Source organism: Mauremys reevesii, linkage group 25 (genome assembly GCF_016161935.1).
Source record: "Mauremys reevesii isolate NIE-2019 linkage group 25, ASM1616193v1, whole genome shotgun sequence".
Classification (NCBI taxonomy): Eukaryota; Metazoa; Chordata; order Testudines; family Geoemydidae; genus Mauremys; species Mauremys reevesii.
In genome coordinates this window covers 9,528,041-9,548,723 of record NC_052647.1, presented here as the reverse complement: position 1 = coordinate 9,548,723, position 20,683 = coordinate 9,528,041, and the positions used below count along the sequence as shown (strand labels likewise).

General features: G+C 61.9%; 1 protein-coding gene across 1 annotated transcript; it reads right to left on the bottom strand.

The window, feature by feature from the left end:
* Positions 1 to 565: 565 nt before the first annotated feature.
* Positions 566 to 16,956, bottom strand: LOC120391484 (phospholipid phosphatase 3-like). Its single transcript, XM_039515129.1, has 7 exons — positions 16,769 to 16,956; positions 15,545 to 15,937; positions 7,835 to 7,992; positions 6,781 to 7,061; positions 5,025 to 5,082; positions 2,824 to 3,000; positions 566 to 800 (listed from the first exon to the last, which is right to left on the bottom strand). Exons 2-7 carry the CDS (start codon positions 15,735 to 15,737, stop codon positions 699 to 701), a joined length of 969 nt encoding a protein of 322 aa, XP_039371063.1. The 5' UTR covers positions 15,738 to 15,937; positions 16,769 to 16,956; the 3' UTR covers positions 566 to 698.
* Positions 16,957 to 20,683: the final 3,727 nt, after the last annotated feature.

The window sequence follows — 20,683 nt, the reverse complement described above, 5'->3', positions numbered from 1 at the left end:
TCGACCACCAGCCGCTCTCCCCGCCCTCCTCATCCCCCCGTCCACCAATCACAGCCCTCCTCCCCGGCAGCGGGGAGGGGAGGGGCCATTTCATTGGAGGAGCAGGTAGCAGAGTCTGGGAAGGTGGCCAAAGCGTATCATGCAAATCGTCATCATAATCCTTCCACGAGCTGAGAAATCCCAATGTGTGTGGGGGCGGTGAGGGAAGAGATGGGACTTCCTGTAATGCCCATGTCAAAGGAAGGCGGGACTTCCTGCAGCGTTGTGACGTCCGTGCCAAAGGCAGGCGGGACTTCCTGCAATGCCCTTGCCAGAGGAAGGTGGGACTTCCTGCGATGCGTCTGCAATATCCATGTTAGAAGAAGGTGAGACTTCCTGCCATGCCCGAGCCAGAGGAAGGCAGGATTTCCTTCTGCGACGGACAGAGGAGAACCCCGCCCAATAGGAAGCCTTTTGGGAGATGGCGACGACCTGACCCAGGGCAGGCATTCAAGAGGAAATTAAAGTGCTTGGAAAACAGCCGGCGGCGACCAGAGCAACACAGGAAAGCCCAGCCCTGCCGGAGAGGAAGCACATGGGGCCACGAGCGCTGCGGAGGAGCAGAAAGTGGGGCTGGCTCTCCCCCACGCCGTGCGGGGGCCTGCTGGGTGCTGGTCCCGGCAGGGTGATCCCTCCAGTCCCCCGTTCCGGCATGATGCCTAGCAATTAGTGTGGCCGCTGGAGTCCGGGCTATCGGGGCAAAGCGGAGGCAAGCGGGAGGCTGGGGGCTTGTGGCGGAACATGCCTGAGATGTGGAAGGCCTGGAAGGAGGAGAGAGAGAAAACCGGGGTGTGAGACCTAAAAGGAAGGGAGGGGGGAACTTATTGCACTGACGTGACCCTGCCCCCCACCCCACTCTCGGGGTGGGGGTTTATTCCACAGCTGGAGGGGAAACCGAGGCAGGCTCCAGTTTAGCCACAGGCTCAGGCTATAGGGTGAATCAGTATGTAAGGCAAGAATAGGCCCCCCCAGCTCCAACCTACCCCCTCCCACTCCCAGAGCTGGGGATAGAACCCAGGAGTCCTGACCTACGTTCCCTCTAAGCTGCAGGGCCGTGCAGCAGCCTATCAAGGGCTGTGCAGGTGCTCAGGGCTGCGGTGGGGAGAGGTGCCTCTCCCACGGTTCCATCCCCAGAGCTGCTGCGGCAGGGAGAGACTCTCTCCCCCCATTCCCGGAGCTGCTGCGGTGGGGAGAGGAGCCTCTCCCCTGGCCCTTTGCTGCTGGGGGGACAGAGGGCTGGTGGGGAGTCCTATCTCCCCACTGCGGCCTCAGGGCAGCCTGCACCCCAAACCCCTCATCCCCACCCCAAAGCCTAAATCCCCAGCTGCAGCTCTCATCCCCCTGCACCCCAAACCTCTGCTCCAGCCCTGAGCCCCCTCCCGCACCGAACCCCTCATCCCCGGCCCTACCCCAGAGCCAGCACCCCCAGCCGGAGCCCTCACTCCCCCTGCACCCCAACCCTCTGCCCTAGCCCACACCTGAACCCCTTGGCCCCACCCCCACCACAGATCACCTCCATATTGGTGCCCATAACAAGATTCATCTCACACACGGATGGGAAAAATTAGAGGGATCATTGGTCCTGACTCCCAGCCCCCATGCTCTGACCCGCCAGATCCCCCGCCCAGAGCTGGGGATAGAACCCAGGAGTCCTGACTCCCAGTCCCTTGGATTCTATATTCCATGCTCCCGGGCAGGCTGCGTCCCCCCTCAGTGCCTCAGTTTCCACATGAGTATAAGGGAGTTCACACCTCCTGCTGGGGCTGTGCTAAGGACCCCCAGGGTTGCGGGGAGGGAGCTGGGCCCCCACGGAAGGGGAGGGGAGGTTGACCGGGAGCCCAGCAGCCCTGTGATGAGGGAAGATTTCCTCCCTGTTGCCTGTTCTAATGCTGAAGCAGGAGGCGTTTCCTGTGCTGTTTCCTGGCAGCCCAGGAGCCATGGCCCTGGGAGCAACGGCATTTCAGCCCCTCAGCTCCAGGCTGGTTGCACAGCCCCCACCCCCTCAAGACTCGGGGTGGGGAGAGCATGGGGGAGAATCCTGGCCCTGGCTCCAGCGCCTGCCACCCAAGGAGGTCAGAGCGTTCTCCACACGTTCCCTCCAGCTGCAGCCCCTTAGAGCGCGAAAGGGACTGGCCCGAGGTCACACGAGTCAGCGGCAGAGCCAGGAATGGAGCCCCAGGAGTCCTGGGTTCTGGCCCCCACATTGAGCTAACTGCTAGACCCCACTCCCCTCCCAGAGCTGGGGAGAGAACCCAGAAGTCCTGACTCCCAGCGCCCCACTCTAACCGCTAGACCCCACTCCCCTCCCAGAACTGAGGAGAGAACCCAGGAGTCCTGACTCCCAGCGCCCCACTCTAACCACTAGATCCCACTCCCCTCCCAGAGCTGAGAACAGAGCCCAGGAGTCCTGGCTCCCAGCCCATCCTGCTCTAAATCCTAGACTCCACTCCCTCTCCCAGAGCTAAGAATAGAACCCAGGAGTCCTGGCTCCCAGAACCCCGGTCCCCTCACTCGCTTTAACCCACTAGACCCCGGAGCTGGGGAATGAACCCAGGAGTCCTGGCTCCCAGCTGGGCTCATGGTCTGAGTGTGGGGAGGGCTGGGACATGGACTCCGATGCTCTAAGAAACCAGACAAACTCCTCACACTTCCGGGAGCCGGGCCAGAGTCGAGCTGGTGACCTAGAAGGGTCCAGGCACTGATTTGTCCTGGACAGACGGCCGGCCGGCTGGTGGGGGGCCGGCTGGTGGGGGGCCGGCTGGCCAGCTAGAGGCTCACACTTACCACCCAGTAGGCGATGAGCGCCCCCTGCAGGAAGCCCACGGCCACGTCCGAGGGGTGGTGCCAGTAGTCAGAGATGCGGGTGAGGCCGGTGTAGAGCGCCAGCAGGAGCAGGACGAACTGCAGCAGGGGGCGCAGCAGACGGGCGCCCCGCCAGGTTAACCGCGCCTGCAGGTAGAACTGGGGGAGGGGGAGAAGGGGGGGGGTGCGCAGGGGGGGAGGGCACTGCTCCTGGTCGCCACTCCCCCCAAACGCTGCTGCTCCCGCCCCAAAACCCTACCAGCTCCCCCCTCGCGCTCTGATTCCTGCCCCCTACCCCCCTATGCTCCACCCCTCACGCCCCACCCCCAAACCCTGCTCCCCCCATCCCTGCCCCCCCCAGCACAGCAAGAAGAATAAAGGGCATCTGAGCTGGGGGGGCAACTCACAGTCCTAGTCGGTGGCGTCACCGCTGCCCCCGCCCGAGACACGTTCCCAGCCCCCACCGCCCGTCAGCCAGGGACGTATAAAGGACCTGTTTGTGCAGCTCCCCAAGGGAACAATGGGCCCTTCTCCATTGCCAGCCACATGGACCCAGGCATCCGGGGCGGGGGAAGGGGCCATTTGGGTGCGGTGGCGGCAGCCGGAAACTGATTCCCTTTGATGAGGGGGGAGATCGGTCAGGTGTGGGGAGTGGAGGAAAGGAGGGGAGTGAGTGGGACAGGTGCTGAGAGCAGAGTCAGGATTCCTGGGTTCTATCCCCAGCTCTGGGGAGTGGGGTCTAGTGGTTAGAGCATGGGGGCTGGGAGTCAGGACTGTCCCCTCACCCACTGGACCGCACTACCCTCCAGTCAGGAGACAGGAGCCGGGGCAGCCAGACATTGGCTGCACCGCAGACGATTGGCTGCTCAGGTGCCGGATAAGCCTCTGTAGGCATGTGGGGCCCAGAACCACTCTTCTGCCATCAGCCACTGGAGAGGGCTCTCTGCTCGCCCCACCCCACTCTCAGAGCCAGAGAGAGAACCCAGGTCACTCCGCTCTAACCACTAGACCCCACTCTCCTCCCACAGCTGGGGATAGAACCCAGGAGTCCTGGCCCCCCGTGGGCTCTGTGTGTAACCTTCCAACTGCCATGCTGGCAGGAAGTGCCTGGCACGGAGGGACCCTCTGCTGGGTTATTCCAGGCACTTGGCTCCACTCCCTGCTGAGGTCTCAATCGCAGGAGTCACTCTGGCTCGGGGTGGGACCCTGGACAGAGGTCGCTGGCTAAGAGGGGCTGCCAGGCCCAGCTGCTCCTTCAGGGTGAGCTCACCATGCACCCAGTGACCTCCCCCAGCCTGGCTCTGTGGGGAGATCTCCCCCTGCCCCCCGGTGACCTCCCCCAGCCTGGCCCTGCGGGGAGATCTCCCCCTGCCCCCCGGTGACCTCCCCCAGCCTGGCCCTGCAGGGAGATCTCCCCCTGCCCCCCAGTGACCTCCCCCAGCCTGGCCCTGCGGGGAGATCTCCCCCTGCTCCCCAGTGATCTCCCCCAGCCTGGCCCTGTGGGGAGATTTCCCCCTGCCCCACCGGTGACCTCCCCCAGCCTGGCCCTGTGGGGAGATCTCCCCCAGCCCCCCAGTGACCTCCCCCAGCCTGGCGCAGCGGGGAGATCTCCCCTGCTCCCGGTGACCTCCCCCAGCCTGGCCCTGTGGGGAGATCTCCCCCTGCCCCCCAGTGACCTCCCCCAGCCTGGCTCTGCGGGGAGATCTCCCCCTGCCCCCTCAGTGACCTCCCCCAGCCTGGCCCTGCGGGGAGATCTCCCCCTGCCCCCCGGGTGACCTCCCCAGCCTGGCTCTGCGGGGAGATCTCCCCCTGCCCCCCCCCGGTGACCTCCCCCAGCCTGGCCCTGCAGGGAGATCTCCCCCTGCCCCTCAGTGACCTCCCCCAGCCTGGCCCTGCGGGGAGATCTCCCCCTGGCCCCCCGGTGACCTCCCCCAGCCTGGCCCTACGGGGAGATCTCCCCCTGCCCCCCTCGGTGACCTCCCCCAGCCTGGCCCTGCGGGGAGATCTCCCCCTGCCCCCCAGTGACCTCTGCACAGGGCTCCACTGGTGAGGGGAACCCCTGCCCCAGGGCGTTGAGGGGTGACCCACGAGGGATGGGGCCAGGGTTGCCGGGGGAGGTTCTAGGATGGTCAGCTCAGGCCCGTGCACTGTTAAGGTGGGTGGGGCTGGGCGGGGGCACTTACCACCAGGTATGTCATGCTGTACATGGCGAAGGAGGCGTGGCCGGAGTAGAAGGACTTCCTACAAGGGGGCAAACAAAGGCCTGGGTTACAGCTGGCGGCACCGCCCGTTGCCGGGGGTGCAGAGGGATCCCGCCAGCAACCCCTCCGCCTGCCTCAGATCCCATCCAGGGCCAGGCCGGGGGGGCTCCGAAGCTGCTGCCCAGGGCGGGGGGATGTCCAGCATGGCGGGGGCAGTCTCCACGGGGAGCCACCCCCACAACCCCAGACCCTGGGACAGGGCAGCCGCCATGGGACCCCTCCGGGTATTACGGACACACACGGTATCTTGGAGCATCTGTGCGAGCCAGGGGCCGTGTTCTGCCCCCCTGGGGGCACGGAGCCAAGCTCCCTCCAGGAACTAAACTCAGCAGGGACAATTACTGCAGACTCTGGGAGCGACTGCACAGACTGGGTCGGACGGGGGTCCAGAGGCCCGGGAGCTGGCGGTACAAAGGGCCAACCTGAAGTAGCTGGGAACCCTTCACTTTGACCTTTAACCAAGAGGTCGCACCCTGTCAAAGAGCCTGAAGGACGTGGGCACCTCCTGGCCCCCCAGGCGGAAGTTGGCGGCCTGCTGAAGTGGGAATTTTTGGTCGTATTTGTTGTGAAGCCGGAGTGTGCCTCAGTTTCCCTGATACACTGCATGGCTGCCCAGCGGTGAGGCGGGGAAAGGGATGACGTTTGCTCTCGGTGGGGGATAAGTTGGCTTGGAAACCCCGACGAGTCTTTCACCTGGGAACGGAGGAAGTCAGAGACACGCACAGGGCCTGCAAATGGGGGTGACTAGGGATCTGGGCTGAGCAGAATCTTCATCGAGTCTCCATCTGTCTGTGCTGGGCCCCAGCTGATTACACAACCCGCTGCTGGAGCGTCACCGGGACTCCTCGGTCCCTGAGGAGCAGACAAGCCTCCCCCCGAGGTCTGTCCCAGCAGAGCTGGGGTGTCCAGACAACAAATGTGAAAAATCGGGACGGGGGGTGGGGGGTAATAGGAGCCTATACAAGAAAAAGACCCAAAAATCGGGACTGTCCCTATAAAATGGGGACATCTGGTCACCCTAGGCAGGAGGGCCCCAGAGGTTTCGGCCTCGGGAGGTGGAGCTTGGCTGGTTTACGCCGAGTTTTCTCTGCAACGCTTCTGGCCCAAGAAGAACCGGCCTAGCCCCCGGGAGAGAGCAGAACTGCAGGCGGGTAGCTGGGCGAATTACAGAGGGGCTGCAAGCCTAGGTCTCCGGAGGGGCGGGGGTGCCGAGGCCTAAGAGGACATCCCCTGAGCAGACACCGGTTCAAACCCGGCCTGGCTCAGAGGTGCGGTAACCCTGAAGCTGTGTAAGGGACCCACTCCTGGACCCTGCGGAGGGGCAAGTTGTAAGGGGATCCCCCCAACACTCTCCATGGGGACCTCCCCCCAGATACAGGGACAGGGCAGGGGGGCATGACACTGGGGCAAGGGGCAGTCTAATGTCAGAACTCCCCCTGGCCACCCATCACGTCACACTGGTCTCAGTGGGGAATCTATAGGGGATTTTTTTTAGGCCAGGCTGCTGGACACAGACAGACCCTATGGTTCTCCCGAGCCTGTAAGGCCAGGTGTCACCACCAGGGGGACCCCCCCAAATCTGGGCCCACACTCTGCAGCTGGCTCCACTAGAGGGGGACCCATCCTTTACCTCAACCCCCCACCCTGCCTTAAAGGGACGGTGCCCCCGGGAGCTCACCTGGCTTCCTTCTCCTGCGACGGCCCCGCAGTGCAGGCGTACTCCTCCACGTAGCCCCGGGAGCAGTTGAGGAGTGCGAGGTCCGGCCGGCAGACGGCCAGGAAGTGGGGGCGGAGGCGGCCGACGGTGATCTTGGCCATGTTGGTGAGGGACTGGCCCACGGTGCAGCCGAAGAGGAAGGCGCCGATCTCCTTGTAGAGGACGGCCACGTAGGGGTTGGGGATGAAGGAGCGGGAGCTCAGGTGCAGGGAGTGGATGCGGTAGCTCTCGCCCAGGGCGATCTGCATGGCAAGACGGGGAGGCACCGGGGGACGGCAGCTTGAGACGGGCAGCCGTCCCAGCTCCCTGCTCCATGGGTTGGGACACGGACCATCCCCCAGGGCCGTGGGAAGCTGGGGAAGGGGGGGCTCCCTATGCACTTTGCAGACCAGCAGAACTCAATTCCCTGTGTCCCCTGTCCCAGCCCCTTGGTTTGGGGGAGGGATAGCTCAGTGGTTTGAGCATTGGCCTGCTAAACCCAGGGTTGTGAGTTCAATCCCTTGAGGGGGCCATTTGGGGATTAGCCCTGCTTTGAGCAGGGGGTTGGACTAGATGAACTCTTGAGGTCCCTAATAATCTATGATTCTACCCTATAATCTCATCCCACCCAATCCCCATTTTTAAAGCCAGCCCTGCCCCCCACCCTCCTATTCTGCCCCACACCCTGCAGCAGGGAGTTCAACAAGGCAAGCAGCCTGCTGGAGGTGGGGTTCAGTGGCAGCGGATCGTGCCCAGGCTGGGATCCTGTCTCCGGGGCCAATGGCTGATGCTTTGGAGGAAGGGTTGGAAACAGGTGTTCTGTGCTGAGGGGCACAGCTAGCATTTTGTAAGGGGCACACGGGGGTGAGCTACCCAGAGCCCACCCCTCTGCCACCTCCAGCCTCTCACCCCCAGCCCCTGACACCCCGCAGGGGGATCAGCAGGGGGTGCTCTCTCCTGGCAGGCAGCGCGGGCCCCAGTGCGGCACTAGGGGGCGCTGTGCTGCAGGGGGCGCTCGCCTCTCACAGCGACTCACCGAGACGGAGGTGATGAGGATCCCCACCGAGATCAGCACCGTGTCGCTGACGGTCTCCGCCCGCTGGAGCGGGTAGCGGATGCTGCTGTCGTTGCAGTAGAAGCCGCGGCGCATGGGGGGGACCAGGCCAACCTCACAGACCAAGAACGGGACGGAGGCTGCAGCGGGAAGAGAGAGCGGGGTGCTGAGCAGGGGCTAACCCAGCCCAGGGAGCATCTGTGAGGCCCCCCCCCGCACCAATCCCACGAGCTTCCCCCACAGGGACTGGCTCAGGACACCCCAGTTTGACTGCCCCCCTCAGGGACTGCCCTCCCTTGTCCCGCCCCCATCTCACTGCCTCTCCTGCCCCAGGGCACCAGCTCATGACACCCTGCAACAACCCCCCCAATACTGACACCTCCCCCACCCAAATCCCACTGCCCTTCCCCCAGGCATCATGTCATACCACCCAACCCCCATCCCACTGCCTCCACCCCTCCAGGGACCAGCCCAGGACACCCCACCCCCACTATCCTGCTTCCCCTCGGGTCTGGTCCATGACTCACCCCTCTCCATCCTGCTGCCCCCCCCATGACTGGCCTGTGACAGCCCCCCCGACTCCTGATACCACACCTCCAGGAACCAGCCTCATTGCTTTGGTGGGGCTCTCCCCTCCCTGCCTCCACCACCCCAAGGCAGGGCACATGGCTCAGACCCCAACAGGTGGCAGCCCCCCCTCAACTCTGACCTGGGAGCAGAGCAGGGGGGGATCTCCCCTCTGATCCCAGCAGGAGCAGCCCTTGGATGCTGGGACAGGGTGCAACCTGCTTTGCATTAGGGCTGCTGGCAGGAGCCAGTGATGGGGGGTGCAGGGAGGGAGGAGATTAGGCCTTAAACTTCCAGCCAGGAGGGTGAGTTCCTGATTCCAAGAAGCCACGTCTGTGCCTGGCTCTTAAAGGGGCAGTAAAGCCAAATTCCCCCTCCCTCGTTAGAAGAGGAAAAATGCCCACGTGGCCCAGCTTGTCTCCTCTCCACCATGAACCCTGCACTCGTGAGAGACCCCTGCAGCGCTGGGGGCTGGAAGCACCAGTCTGGACAACGGTGAACAGACCCTGGTGAGGTGGGAGCAGAGACCCGGACGCTCCCATGCACAGATCCTGTCGCACGTGGGGGCTACAAGCGTGAAACCAGGGAACAGGCCTGGATCCCAGCATGCTGGGGGACTTAAGTGTGAATCCCGCCGGGTGGGTCCTGCTGCACACGAGGCTGGGAGCAGGAAGCCTGGCCCTCGGGTGCTTGGACACCAGCGTGATCAGCCGCTGGGAGCGGGAACCACAGTGCTAGTGCCCTCACGAGTGTGGATCCCAGTGAGCTGGGCTTGCAAATCCTGGCACTAGCACCCTGGCACAAGGATCCTGGTGGGCAGGGTAGGCATGTCCTGGCACTAGCACCCTGGCACGAGGATCCTGGTGAGCAGGGTGTGCATATCCTGGCACTAGCACCCTGGCACGAGGATCCTGGTGAGCAGGGTGGGCATGTCTTGGCACTAGTGCCCTGGCATGAGGATGCTGGTGCACTCAGAGGCAGGGAGCGTGAACCTGTGCAGTAGCAGGCTGGGACGGGAGTGTGAAGAGATGGAAGAAGATCCCAATGAGGTCAACGTAGGGAGTGCAAACGGTTCATCCTTCTGCTTCAGTTTGGTGGGATTCAAGCCCTGGTGGGACCCAGGCGTCCTAGCAGGCAGTGCCTGGGCTGTCACTTTAAGAGACAACGAGGCTGCATAACCCTCCCAGGGGGCTCTGGGCTCCTTTTTGGGGCTGAGAACGATGTTTCCACGTTTGGTTCCCAGGTTCCCTCCCTTCCCGTCTCACTTGGCAAATGAGTTTTCTCAGGATCGCTCTTTCCGACAGGCTAGGCCGCCTGCCAAGGGCCAGGGCGATGCCTGCAGAGCACCTTGGGACCTAGGAGGGGGCGCCCGACTCCCTCCTCCCAGCAGGGGACACCTCGCGGCGGGTGAGTGTCTAGGGCTGGGTGTGCTCTCCTGGGGGGCCAGCAGGGGGCGCTACCACCCTTAAGACGGGCAGGGAGAAAGCAAGGACGCCAGAGCTGGGAATGTCCACTAGGGGGCACTGCCAGCTTGGGGCAGGAGCCCTCCATAGCTGGGCAGGCCAGAGGGGCATGTCACCCTGGTGCCTGCAGGGGGCGTTCTCGGGAACGCAGCCCCCTGGCAGGAAGGAGCCACCCCCGGCTTTGACGTCAAAGATCTGAGACTCATGGGGACGGCTGGCCTGGGCCAAGGCTGGACCCCACCCAGCTCCCAGCGACTCCCACGCTGTGCGGATACCAAGGCCCCAGGGACTGGCTTGAGCTGGCTCCAGGTTTCCATCCTCACTCGGCTGCGCCGTGACCTGCCTGGGCAGGGCTGTATTTGTACTGAGAGCCCAGGGCTGGAGCGGCAGCAGCACGTTCAGAGCGGTGCCGGACACGCCAGCCGTGACCGGGAGCCCCAACCCACTGGGGCCAGATCCCCAGCCGGTGTAAATCAGCGCCCTCCATTGGAGCCACGGGGCCAGATCCCAGCTAGTGTAAATCAGCTCCCTCCATTGGAGCCAAGGGGCCAGATCTCCAATGGTGTAAATCAGCGCCCTCCATTGGAGCACAAGGTTTGGACAGAAGAAAAGTCCAAACACCCTGAAATCCGGGGCGGGGAGGAGGGGGAGGGGTGTTGTGTAGCAGCCAGAGACCAGCCTGGGGCTTTAGGGGCACACGCCCATCACGCCTTCAGCTACCTGCCCCCTTAGGGGGGTGCCAGGGCCTCCAGCCCAGAGGGGGAGGGGGGCACGCAAACGTGCACACGGGGGTTCGGCTAGCCGAGTGTGGGGGAGCTTCTTGTTGGCAGGACACCACCGTGCGAGCAGGGCGGGCAGGCGTGCAATCACATCCACCGAGCGGCGGCTCGTGCGAAGCCGTCAATTTCCTTGTGGGCCATGGGCTGAAGGCAGCTTCTTAGCCAGCGCACGTGGTACCCGGGCATGAGTCTGCGCCCACAGAGGGCGTGATTCAGCCCGGTGAGCGGGGGAGCACCGTTCTCGCCCACCAGGGGGCGCTGTCAGGACATTGGGGGCACTTCACCCACCCGGGGGGGGGGGGGGCACTGCTGGAACAGCAGGGGAAGATGCCCTGTGTGCCGGGGGCCACTGTGACACTGAAGGGGCGGGGACGCTCGCTCAGCCCCTTGCCCTGGTCTATATCAGCTCCGTCGACGCCAGCCCGGTGCCCCCAGCCTGCCCTTGAGCCAGCCCTGCCCAGCCACGGTGCCTCAGTCATCTCAGACACGCCAAACCTCCCGGCTATTCGGACAGGGCTCGGCTATTAATAGCCCCTCTCTTGTCCATGTTCGGGCGTCCCCCGCTCCCCCTGGCTCGCTGCCCGGGGCTAGGGGCTCCCTGCCGGTCAGGCCCAGGTGCCGGGCTGGGAGGGAGAGAACAGGGCCTGGGAGGGGGTTCCCTACCGTGCTGCGGGGGAGGGAGGGATTCCCGGGGCTAGTGCCTCAGTGGGTCAATCTTGCATGGGGGGGGGGGGACTCTTGGGACGACTGCTCTGGTGAACGGATCCCAGGGCCTGCAGGCACTCAGGACGGGGGTGCCAGCCCTGTGCCCCTGCAGCACCCGCTCCCGCCCGCCCCCGGGGTGGTGTATAGGGCCAGAAGCTCTCCCCCACTCCCGGGTAGGTTCAGCAGGCACCGCTGGGGCCCGACACCGAGGGGCGGAAGCAGGTGGAACCGGCGGCGGGAGAGGCCAAGGGGCACCCAGCGAGCGTCCTAGGGAGAGGAGCGGGGAACAGCTGCAGGGCGCGGCCGGCTCTGAACGGCAGCCAAGAGCCCAAGGCCAGGAAGGGAGGGCGGCAGGGACGGGATGGGACCAGGGCGGGAGGAGGAGGAGAAACGCGGGCGAGAGGCTGAAGCAGACAGAGGAGGGGAGCCCCCCTCCCCCCCCGCAGACCCCTGGCGGGCAGTGAGCTGGTGCCATGGGGTGTGGGGGGAGGTACTGGCAGGGGGCATTGGAAGCTGCCCAAGCCAGGTCCCGATCCTGGGGTGGGCTGTGCTGGCGGAAGGAGGGAAGCACTGGGGTCCTGCAGCGGGCGGGGGGTTCCCCGTGGGTTGGGATGATGGCGTGGGCGCTCCCCGGCGAAGGGGGATGGTTGGGATGTGGGCAGAGCCCCGGTGGGAGTAGGGGGTCATGACCTGGCACAACCTGTGACCCTTTCTTAATCCCCCTCCCCCCTCCCCCTGATGCCTTATCCCAGAGCCTTCTGGAGATCAGCGTTGTCCACCTTCCCCACAGCCCAACCCCCACCACCTGCCCCACCAGCGAGTCCTCCCCTCCCCCCCGATTTAACACCCCGCCATGACTCAATCCCCCCAAATAGCCTCCCTTTGCAATACAACCCATGCCCCCACCCTTCCCCCAGGATCCAGCACCACCCACCTTGTCCCAACCCCCACGATCCACCCTGCCAGTCTGCCCCCCTCCCCACCAATCTGACCCCTTCTCCAACTCTGACTCTCATGATCCACTCCACCAGCCTCCCTCTCCCCCAGGATCTGATCCACGCCACCCTGGCACAGTCCTATGATCCAACCCACCTTGCCCCCTCCCCAACATGATCCAACCCAAGACCTGAAGGCCCCCACCAGCCACTGAGCTCCCCCAGTCCAGCAGCAACCCCCATCCCTCAGAGTGGCGGGGCTGACGCGGCATCTCTCACTGCTCCCCAAGCCAAACCGACTCGGATCCCCCCCAGGGCACCCCCAGCTCTGCTAACGTGCTAGGATACTCCCCTGGCTCACTCCACTAACTGCCCCTCTGAGCCCAATGGCTAGTGCAGTCGGGTCAGGGGGCTCATAGAGAGGAAGGATGGCCAAGTGGTTAGTGTGCTAGCCCGGGACCTGGGAGAGCTCAGTTCCCAACTCTGCCACAGAGCTTGGGCAAGTCACTTGCCTCTCTGTGCCTCAGTTTCCCCAGGGGGTCCTACCACGCAGAGGGGCTGTGAGGCAACGTACATTACAGATGGTGAGGGGTTGGATACCAGGGCACGCGACTTCCGTGCAAGAACGAGCTCTATCTGGGCTTTGCCCTGCTCCTGTTTGATTGAAGTGGAACTGAAATAGGGTCTGTAAATCGGTTCGGAAACAGATTTACACCAGCACAGCCTCTCTGCAATGGGTTCCATTTGCAATCAGCTTCAACTGAACTGGTGTCAGGTTTTGTACATACGTTTCCCCCCCACCCCTTTAACTTAAGTCAGCTCCCTGGCCAGTAAGTAGGGGCCTATGAAATTCACGGACCATTTGGGACAATTTCACAGTCAGAGGATTTTAAAAATCGTAAATGTCCTGGTTTCAGATATTTCGATCTGAAACGTCACCGTGTTGTAACCGAGGGGGTCCGGACCCAAATTGAGGTCCTGGGGGGGAGGGGGTCACAAGGCTCTTGTAGGGCGACACGGGACTGCCACCCTCACTTCTGCCCTGCTGCTGGCAGAGGTGCTGCCTTCAGAGCTGAGCTCCCAGCCAGCAGCTGTCCGGAGGTGGGTTTGACCGAGCCCTGGGAACGGTCCATGCAGGGGAAAGGGAAATCCCATCCCTTCCTGGCCGGGCCGGGACTAGAAGCTAGAGCCTGATTCATGGTCGGAGCTCCCAGGTGGGATGTCCCAGCCCTTCTCCTCCTCCAGGCCCAGCACTTGGGGGCTAAAGGGGTCGTAGGCTGGGGGGGGGGAAGAGTTGTGTCCACAGCACCCCCCCCGACCACGGCGCCCCGGGAGGTCCCCCACCTGTAAGGCCAGTCCTGCTCTTTCCATACCATCCCACCCATCCCCTATTGCCCATTTCTTCTGGCAAACAGAGGCTAGGGACACCATCCCTACCTATCCTGGCTAATAGCCATCACTGGACCTATCCTCCAGGAATTTATCTAGTTCTTTTTTGAACCCTGTTATAGTCTTGGCCCTCACAACATCCCCTGGCAAGGAGTTCCACAGGTTGACTGTGTGTTGTTCCGCGCATCAAGTCTGCTCAACCACTTGCGTGCCCAGAAATCAAATAAAGCCAAAGCATTCCGATTTCTCGGTTTGAAACGACTCTTTTCCTTCCAAAATTTCCTCCAGTTTTACTTAACCCCCCCTTCCCCCCACGATGTTTCAAAACAGTTGCAGTCAAGTCAAAACATTCTGATTTTGTCAAACTGAAATATTTCCTTCCACCCAAAACGATTATTTTGCTTTGCTGTTTCGGTGAAAGAAACAAACCCCCAAAATCCATTATCTGCCCAGTTTTACTTATCTGGCCCCCAGTACCCAAAATAGATCACTCCTGTAGATTATCCCAGGATATTTCTGCCTATATATAGACAGACACATCAGAACCCAGACTGGTGGATCCATTTAGCTCACTACCCTGTCTCTGAGAGCAGGCAGGGCCAGAGAATAAAACCCTGTTGTCAGCAGTTAAGGGAGAATACATATTAACCTCTAAGATTCAAAGGTTGATTTATACACAAACAGGCCCTTTCTAGTCCTTTCAAACCTCTTGGTTATTACATTTTTAGCCCTCTAACTCCAGATAGTCTCATTAGCTCTTCCCCTTTAAAAAAAAAACCAAACAAAATCCTGCTGAAATCAAGGACATCTTGTAGCAAGGAGTTCCACAGGCCAAGGACACAACCTGCATGTGGAAAGTATTTCCTTTGCTCTGTTTTGAGTGAGCCACCTTTTGGCTTCATTCAATTTCTCCTTGTACCGTGAGGCACAGCCAACGGATCTACCTTCTCCGCCTCATTTGCCTCTAACACTCCCACAATGTTAATCTCTCTCTTCGGGCGTAAGAGGCTTTTCCCCAGGCCTCAAGCCATGCTCCATCCGTCTAATGCTGGATCCTTCTGCAGACGGCTCTGAACTGAGCCCAGCACCCCAATGGTCTGGCCCATTGATGCCATTAGAATATTTTCCATCTTATTCTCCTTCCTAGCCTAACGTGTGTTCCTTGCTTTTCCCTCAGCAACACCAGCAGTTTAGTGGGTCACAGGCTCTGAGAGCGTCGATCCCTCTGGGGTCCAGACGCAGCCCTGATGGGGAAAGGCGGCTAGATCGAAGTGAGACCCCTGCAGCTACAGTGCCATTAAATATCCTTCCAGAGGAGAAGGTGTGGGGCCTAACTGATGCCCCAGACATGCCACATGAGGCCCGGAGCTTTGAATCGTCAGGTTTGCGCAGATCCAGACTCCCCGGAGTCATGGGTTTGCTGGGAATGAAACCAAACTGATCCTCACACTCCAGCCAGCTAACCTAGCTTCCATGCCATCAACTTCAAACTGCGCTGGATTCGAGTTGCCCCCGCCCCAAAATAAGAGCCGGCACGTCTGTCTACAGGGAGACATGGTCTTTGCCTCCATGGGGCAGCTAGTAACTCTGCTTCCTCCCCCAGACCAGCTGGTGTCAACCTCCCCCCATTGACACCCTCCAGTTCAAGTCCTGGCCCAAGTTTCCTCCCCAGAGGTGGCTGCATTTCAGGGCCAGGGCACAGCTTTGGGATCCGCAGCACTACATCAAAGAGGGCAGGAGTCCCAGGGAACGGGGAGGCGGGGGCAGCTCCCCTGAGGGAAGGAGAACCAGGAGCCAGGGGTCCCGGGGAAGGTGGCTCCACAACGCATGGGGCTCTGCCCGCGCCACACTCACCCACGAGCAGACAGACGATATCCAGGACGACCAGGGTCTTTCTTTGCCCCAGCCCCGGGGCAGCATAATCCTCAGGCTGGGAGCTGGGCGCCCGGACGGTCACCCGGACGTCTCGGCCTCCCGGCCATGCCTGGGGCTCCACCGAGAGCCTGGGGGGCAGATCGGGGAGGAGTTCACACCTGCCCTTTTGCATGGCCTTCGGGCGGGGGAGGAAAGGTGCAATCCAGATTCCTAGAGCGGGTCCAGGGGAATGTGGATTTCAAGCCCCAGGAGCGGCAGGGGATTGGGAGGGAATCCGGATTCCGGGCACAGCCTGGCACAAGGACGGAGCGGCAGAGGGCTGGTGTCTTTCCTTCTCCTCCTCCTCCTCTCTCGGTACAGGGGTCAGGGAGCCTGGAAAGCAGCAAAGCAAACAAACGGTTGAAAGCTACAGGTCAGCCAGGGCTGCGGCTGCACTGGGGGGCCGCGCGGGGAGACGGGGGCTCAGTAGCGGGGAGGGGGGATCCCAAGGATCTATGCTCCAGGGCTGACGGCATCGGAAGGGCTGTGGGCAGAGATCCCAGCTCCAGGAGGGGCACACACAGGGCCAGCTGCAAGGGAGCATGGGCGGAGATGGCAGCTGCCCAGGGTGTGTGTGTGTGTGGGGGGGGGGCAGAGATCACAGCTTCCCCTGGCTGGACCCCCCCTGAACCTCCCCTTTGGGGGAGTCAGGGCAGGGGGCCCAGCTCCCCCCATGGGTGGGCGCAATCAGGGGGTTGGCATAGGAGGATCTGGGCAGGGGATCCCATGGGGGATCTAGGCAGGGGTTCAGGGGGGTGGAGGCCCAGGAAGGGGGGTGTAGTGGGGCTCAGGAAGGGGGGGTCCAGGAGGTACTGCACATCCCGGAGATGGGACAAAGATCAGCGCTCAGGGCACCTCCCTCTGGGGGACCCCACAGGCAGGTGAGATCCAGGGGGATCTAGTCATGGGGTCCTAGCTCCCTGTGGGGGCAGGGGGGTCCAAGGAGGCACCTAGGAAGGGGCATATAGGGAGCAGAGATCCTGGGAAGGGGGGGGTCCCCCAGGGGAGGAGAGGTTCAGGGGGCAGGGACCCCGAGAAGGGGGGTCTGGAGGTCCCGGGAAGGGGGTCCAGCCGGGGTCCCAGCTCCCCCCGGGGCAGGGGGCCTGGGATGGGGAGTCCCGGGACAGGGGGCCCAGCTCCCCCCGGGGCAGCCCTTCCAGGTACCTGTTGGCCGCTGCCGCGCTCACCGGCCCTGGGCTCCCCCCTCGCTGGGGCCGGTCTCCTCTCCCCGCCGCCGGGGGAGCGGGGCAGGGGGTCTCCCTGCAGCCGGGCTGGGGCGCTCGTTCCCCGGGCTCCTGCTCAGCCCAGCGCCGGACCGAGAGGCGCCGACGGCTGCTGCCTCCACCTCCAGCGGCTGGGGCTGGGACTGGGGCTCCTCCCTCCCCGTCCTGCCCCACGCGGGCTCTGGGGAGGGGCCCGGGCCAGGGGCTGGAGCACGGATCGGAGCGGGGGGGAGAGACGGGCGGGATTGACTGGCAGGGATCAGCGTCTCTCCAGCCTGGGACCCTCCTGTGTATCGCCACGGGGCCAGCAGTGGGTCGAGACCCGCCCCCACCCAGGCCTAGGGGGAGGAGGGGAGTGGAGAGGACTGAGCAGGGGTGGGGAGAGGGGGTCCCCGAAGCCCGGCTGGCCCAGTGAGCAGGGCTCAAGCCTCTGCCTTGGGGAAACCTGGGTTCTGTTCCCTCCTGTGACCTTGGGCCAGTCACTATAACCAGGGTGTGCCTCAGTTTCCCCATCTACAATGGGGATGAACAGTCTTGCCCTCCCTCACGGGATGGGGGGGGGGGATTGACAGAGCAGCTGTGAGGTGCTCACATAATACGGTAAGAGAGTCCAGGTAAATACCTTCGATTGAGTTAATAAATCCATGTTAGCTCCCTGGCCACATATGGGTTGTGACGCTGGCACCTCTGGCCTGTGCCATGCGGCAGGACTGTCCAGATAACCGGCATGGTCCCCTGGGGCTGGCTTCCCCTCTGTGAATCTAGAGAGCGGGAATAGCTGGGAGAGGGATTTCCAGGTGGGGCACCATTGCATTAGTCGCTATCTAGCTATCTATCCCCAGGAACCCCCCTCTCTCTGTCTATCCCCATACACACCCGACTAGCCCCCCAGCCCTGCGAACCCTCACTCCAGTCTCTATTGAGATATAGGGGCCTTTCCCCCCTGCACTAGATTGCATACCTGCATAATGGCCCCCTCCCATGCATGAAGATAGTCAGGACCTGTGTCCGCACCTTCCAGGCCTGTATCTCCAAATGAGGAATCCCACAGCCATGCGACGCCCTGGCTGGGCGAGCAGGGAGCATTGCTAGGTCTAGGGGGCCTTTAGCACTCCATCCTGCACCCCCTGAAGGCAACTGTAACACCCCCACTGAGTTCAGTGGGGCAGGACATGGTGGCTAAGCTCCTGGATCTTCCCCCCCCCCCCCATTCCCTAACCCCAGGGCCTGTGCAAGCAGGAGCAGGTACTTTTTGCAGGGATGGCTTTAAATTGCATCTGATTTTGCACCCAGAGTGTGGCCCTTGGGGTACACAGCACCACCTTGTGGCAAAAATGGAAGAAACTCCCAAGTAGGGGCAGGGATATTTCTGTGCAAGTTTTTATCCCCTCGGGTTTGGGAAGAAAAGAGGGGGCTGTTTTGCAATGGGAAAACCAGGAACGCCGGTGGAAACAGCAACCCCCAAAATGTGTGTTTGGGGGAGGGGCTGGATCCTTCTATTTGACTCCATCCCCTGTGCTGTCTACTAGTAATTCTTCCCTTCTCTCCCCTTCGGTTGGTTGTTCCAAGGGGAGCCGTCGGGGGAGAACCTAACTGTATCCAAGACAGAACTGGTACGTTGCTGGAGGGGATGGTGTGACGGGATGGCCTACAATGGCATGGAGCGGATCTGCGGCTGCTAGCAGCAAAGATCCCCAACAGACGGAGATGGGACACTAGCTGGGGAGGGCTCCGAGTTACTCCAGAGAACTCTGGAGTGTCTGGCTGGTGGGTCTCGCCTACACGTCCAGGGTCCAACTAGTCACTAGGTTTGGGATCAGGAAGGAATCGGCCCCCGGCTCAGATTGGCAGAGACCCTGGGAGGTTCTCCCCTTCCTCCGCAGTGTGGGGTCACGGTTGGACTAGAGCACGTGGTGGATTCTCTGTAACTTGAAGTCTTTCAACTCTGATTTTGGATGTCAGTGACTCAGCCAGAAGTTCGGGGGCTGTTCCGGGAGTGGGTGGGGGAGGTTGTGTGGCCTGCGATCTGCTGGAGGTCACACTGGATGACCACAACGGTCCCTTCTGACCTTAAAGTCTCCAGGTCTGTATTTGCAGCCCAGCTTTGCACCCGTCTCTGCACGCTCGCTGACTTTGAAGGGCGGAAGTTGTCTGCCTGTCCCCTAGGTGTTGCTCTTAACCACACCACTCAGGGTTGGGGGGTTTTTACTGGTACAGAGAGGGGTTGCAGGCTTCCTGCGGGTTGGCCTAACTCTGGGTGTTATGCAACTTTTTCAGTGCAAATGGAGGCCCGAAAGAGCAGTAAGCATGTGCGTGTGTGTGTGTGTGTGTGTGTGTGTGTGTGTGCACGTGTGGTGGTGGTGAAGGACTTGTCTGGGGAGCTGGCTGGAGTGAGGAGGCAAAAGGCCCAGCTGGGGGGGCAGGCTGGAATGGGGGGACAAGGGGCCTAGCTGGCAAGCTGGTCTGAGTAGGGGGCGAGGGACCCAGCTGGGAGAGGAGGATTGTGGGGAGAGAGAGGTCTGGCTATGGGGGAGTGGCTGGAATCGTGAGAGAGGGGCCTGGCTGGGTGGGGGCTGGCCAGAGTGGAGGGGTGAGGGCTGGTAGGGGACGGGTGGACTGGAGTGGAGTGGGGGGTGAGGGGCTGGCCAGAGAGGGGGATGGGGGGTTGATCGGGATACAGCCCCATGTATGGATGTTGCCATTAGACCAGTATAAAGCTGCTTTACACCAGTGTAGCTTTAACCCCACACTGAGCCCTGAGCTCAGTCCTGGCCTTGGCAATACAACACAACCCAATAAACTGTGTCTGTACAGCTCCGAGCACCGGGGTCCTGGGCCATAACTGGGCGCCTAGGCACTACTGTAATACACCTAATAAATAACATACAGCACCTAGCACCATGGGGGTCCTGGGCCACAACTGGGTGCCTAGGCGCTACCGTAATACACCTAATAAAAATGTACAGCACCTGGCACCCTGGACCATGACCGGGCGCCTAAAGGTTGTAAAAATAATGACTACGGATAATGAGACAAAAACGCGGTTCAATGAATATTAAGGGTGCAAAGCCAAGCTCTTGCCAGCCAGGAAACACCAGACCAAACGCTGCCTGTGTGTCCTCAGTCCAACCCCCTTGCTCAGAGTCTGACCCTGCAGCTGAGAGGCGAAGCTGTGGAAGAGAACCCAGGCATCCTGACTCCCTGGCCGGTGCCCGACCCCCTGGGCCCCTCCTAACTATCCACGGATAAAAGGAATCAAAATGACACATAACTTGATCGTTGCCTTGTTTTAAGTTTCTTTGAATGGGGAGGGGGTGAGGGGAGGGTCAGAAATGTGTTAGCAGTGAAAGGGTTAAATAATTTGGCAGCCGGCTAGGAACAGTAGGGAAGGTCACAGCTCTGTTAGGGTAACATTGTGGCGGCCTCTTTGAGGGCAGAGCAAACAGAGGGAGGTGACTTTGAACTCCTGTCTAGATTGGCAGGGGGTGGGGTGGCTGTCGTATACCAGATTAGGGATCCTTTCATCTCTAAATCACCAGATGGGTGGATTCTGGCCTCCCCTCTTAAACCTGAGTCAATCCAGAGTCACTCTGAATCCACGCTGGGGTCCCCGAGCTCAGCCTGTTGGGTGGGGTCTCAGCCCACTTTCTTCCAGGACTGGTATCTACGGCCATAAATACACACAATGGACCCTGATTCCCCGAACAGGCTGTGAGCTCCCTGCTCACCCCAGGGCAGGGGTGAATCCCAACAGCAGGGGGCGGTGTGGGGGGAAGTTTTTCAGTAGGTACATTGCGAGGATTGGCTCTCAGCCAATAGCAAAAGCAGGCTCTGTAACTGAGAGGCAGTGTGGGAT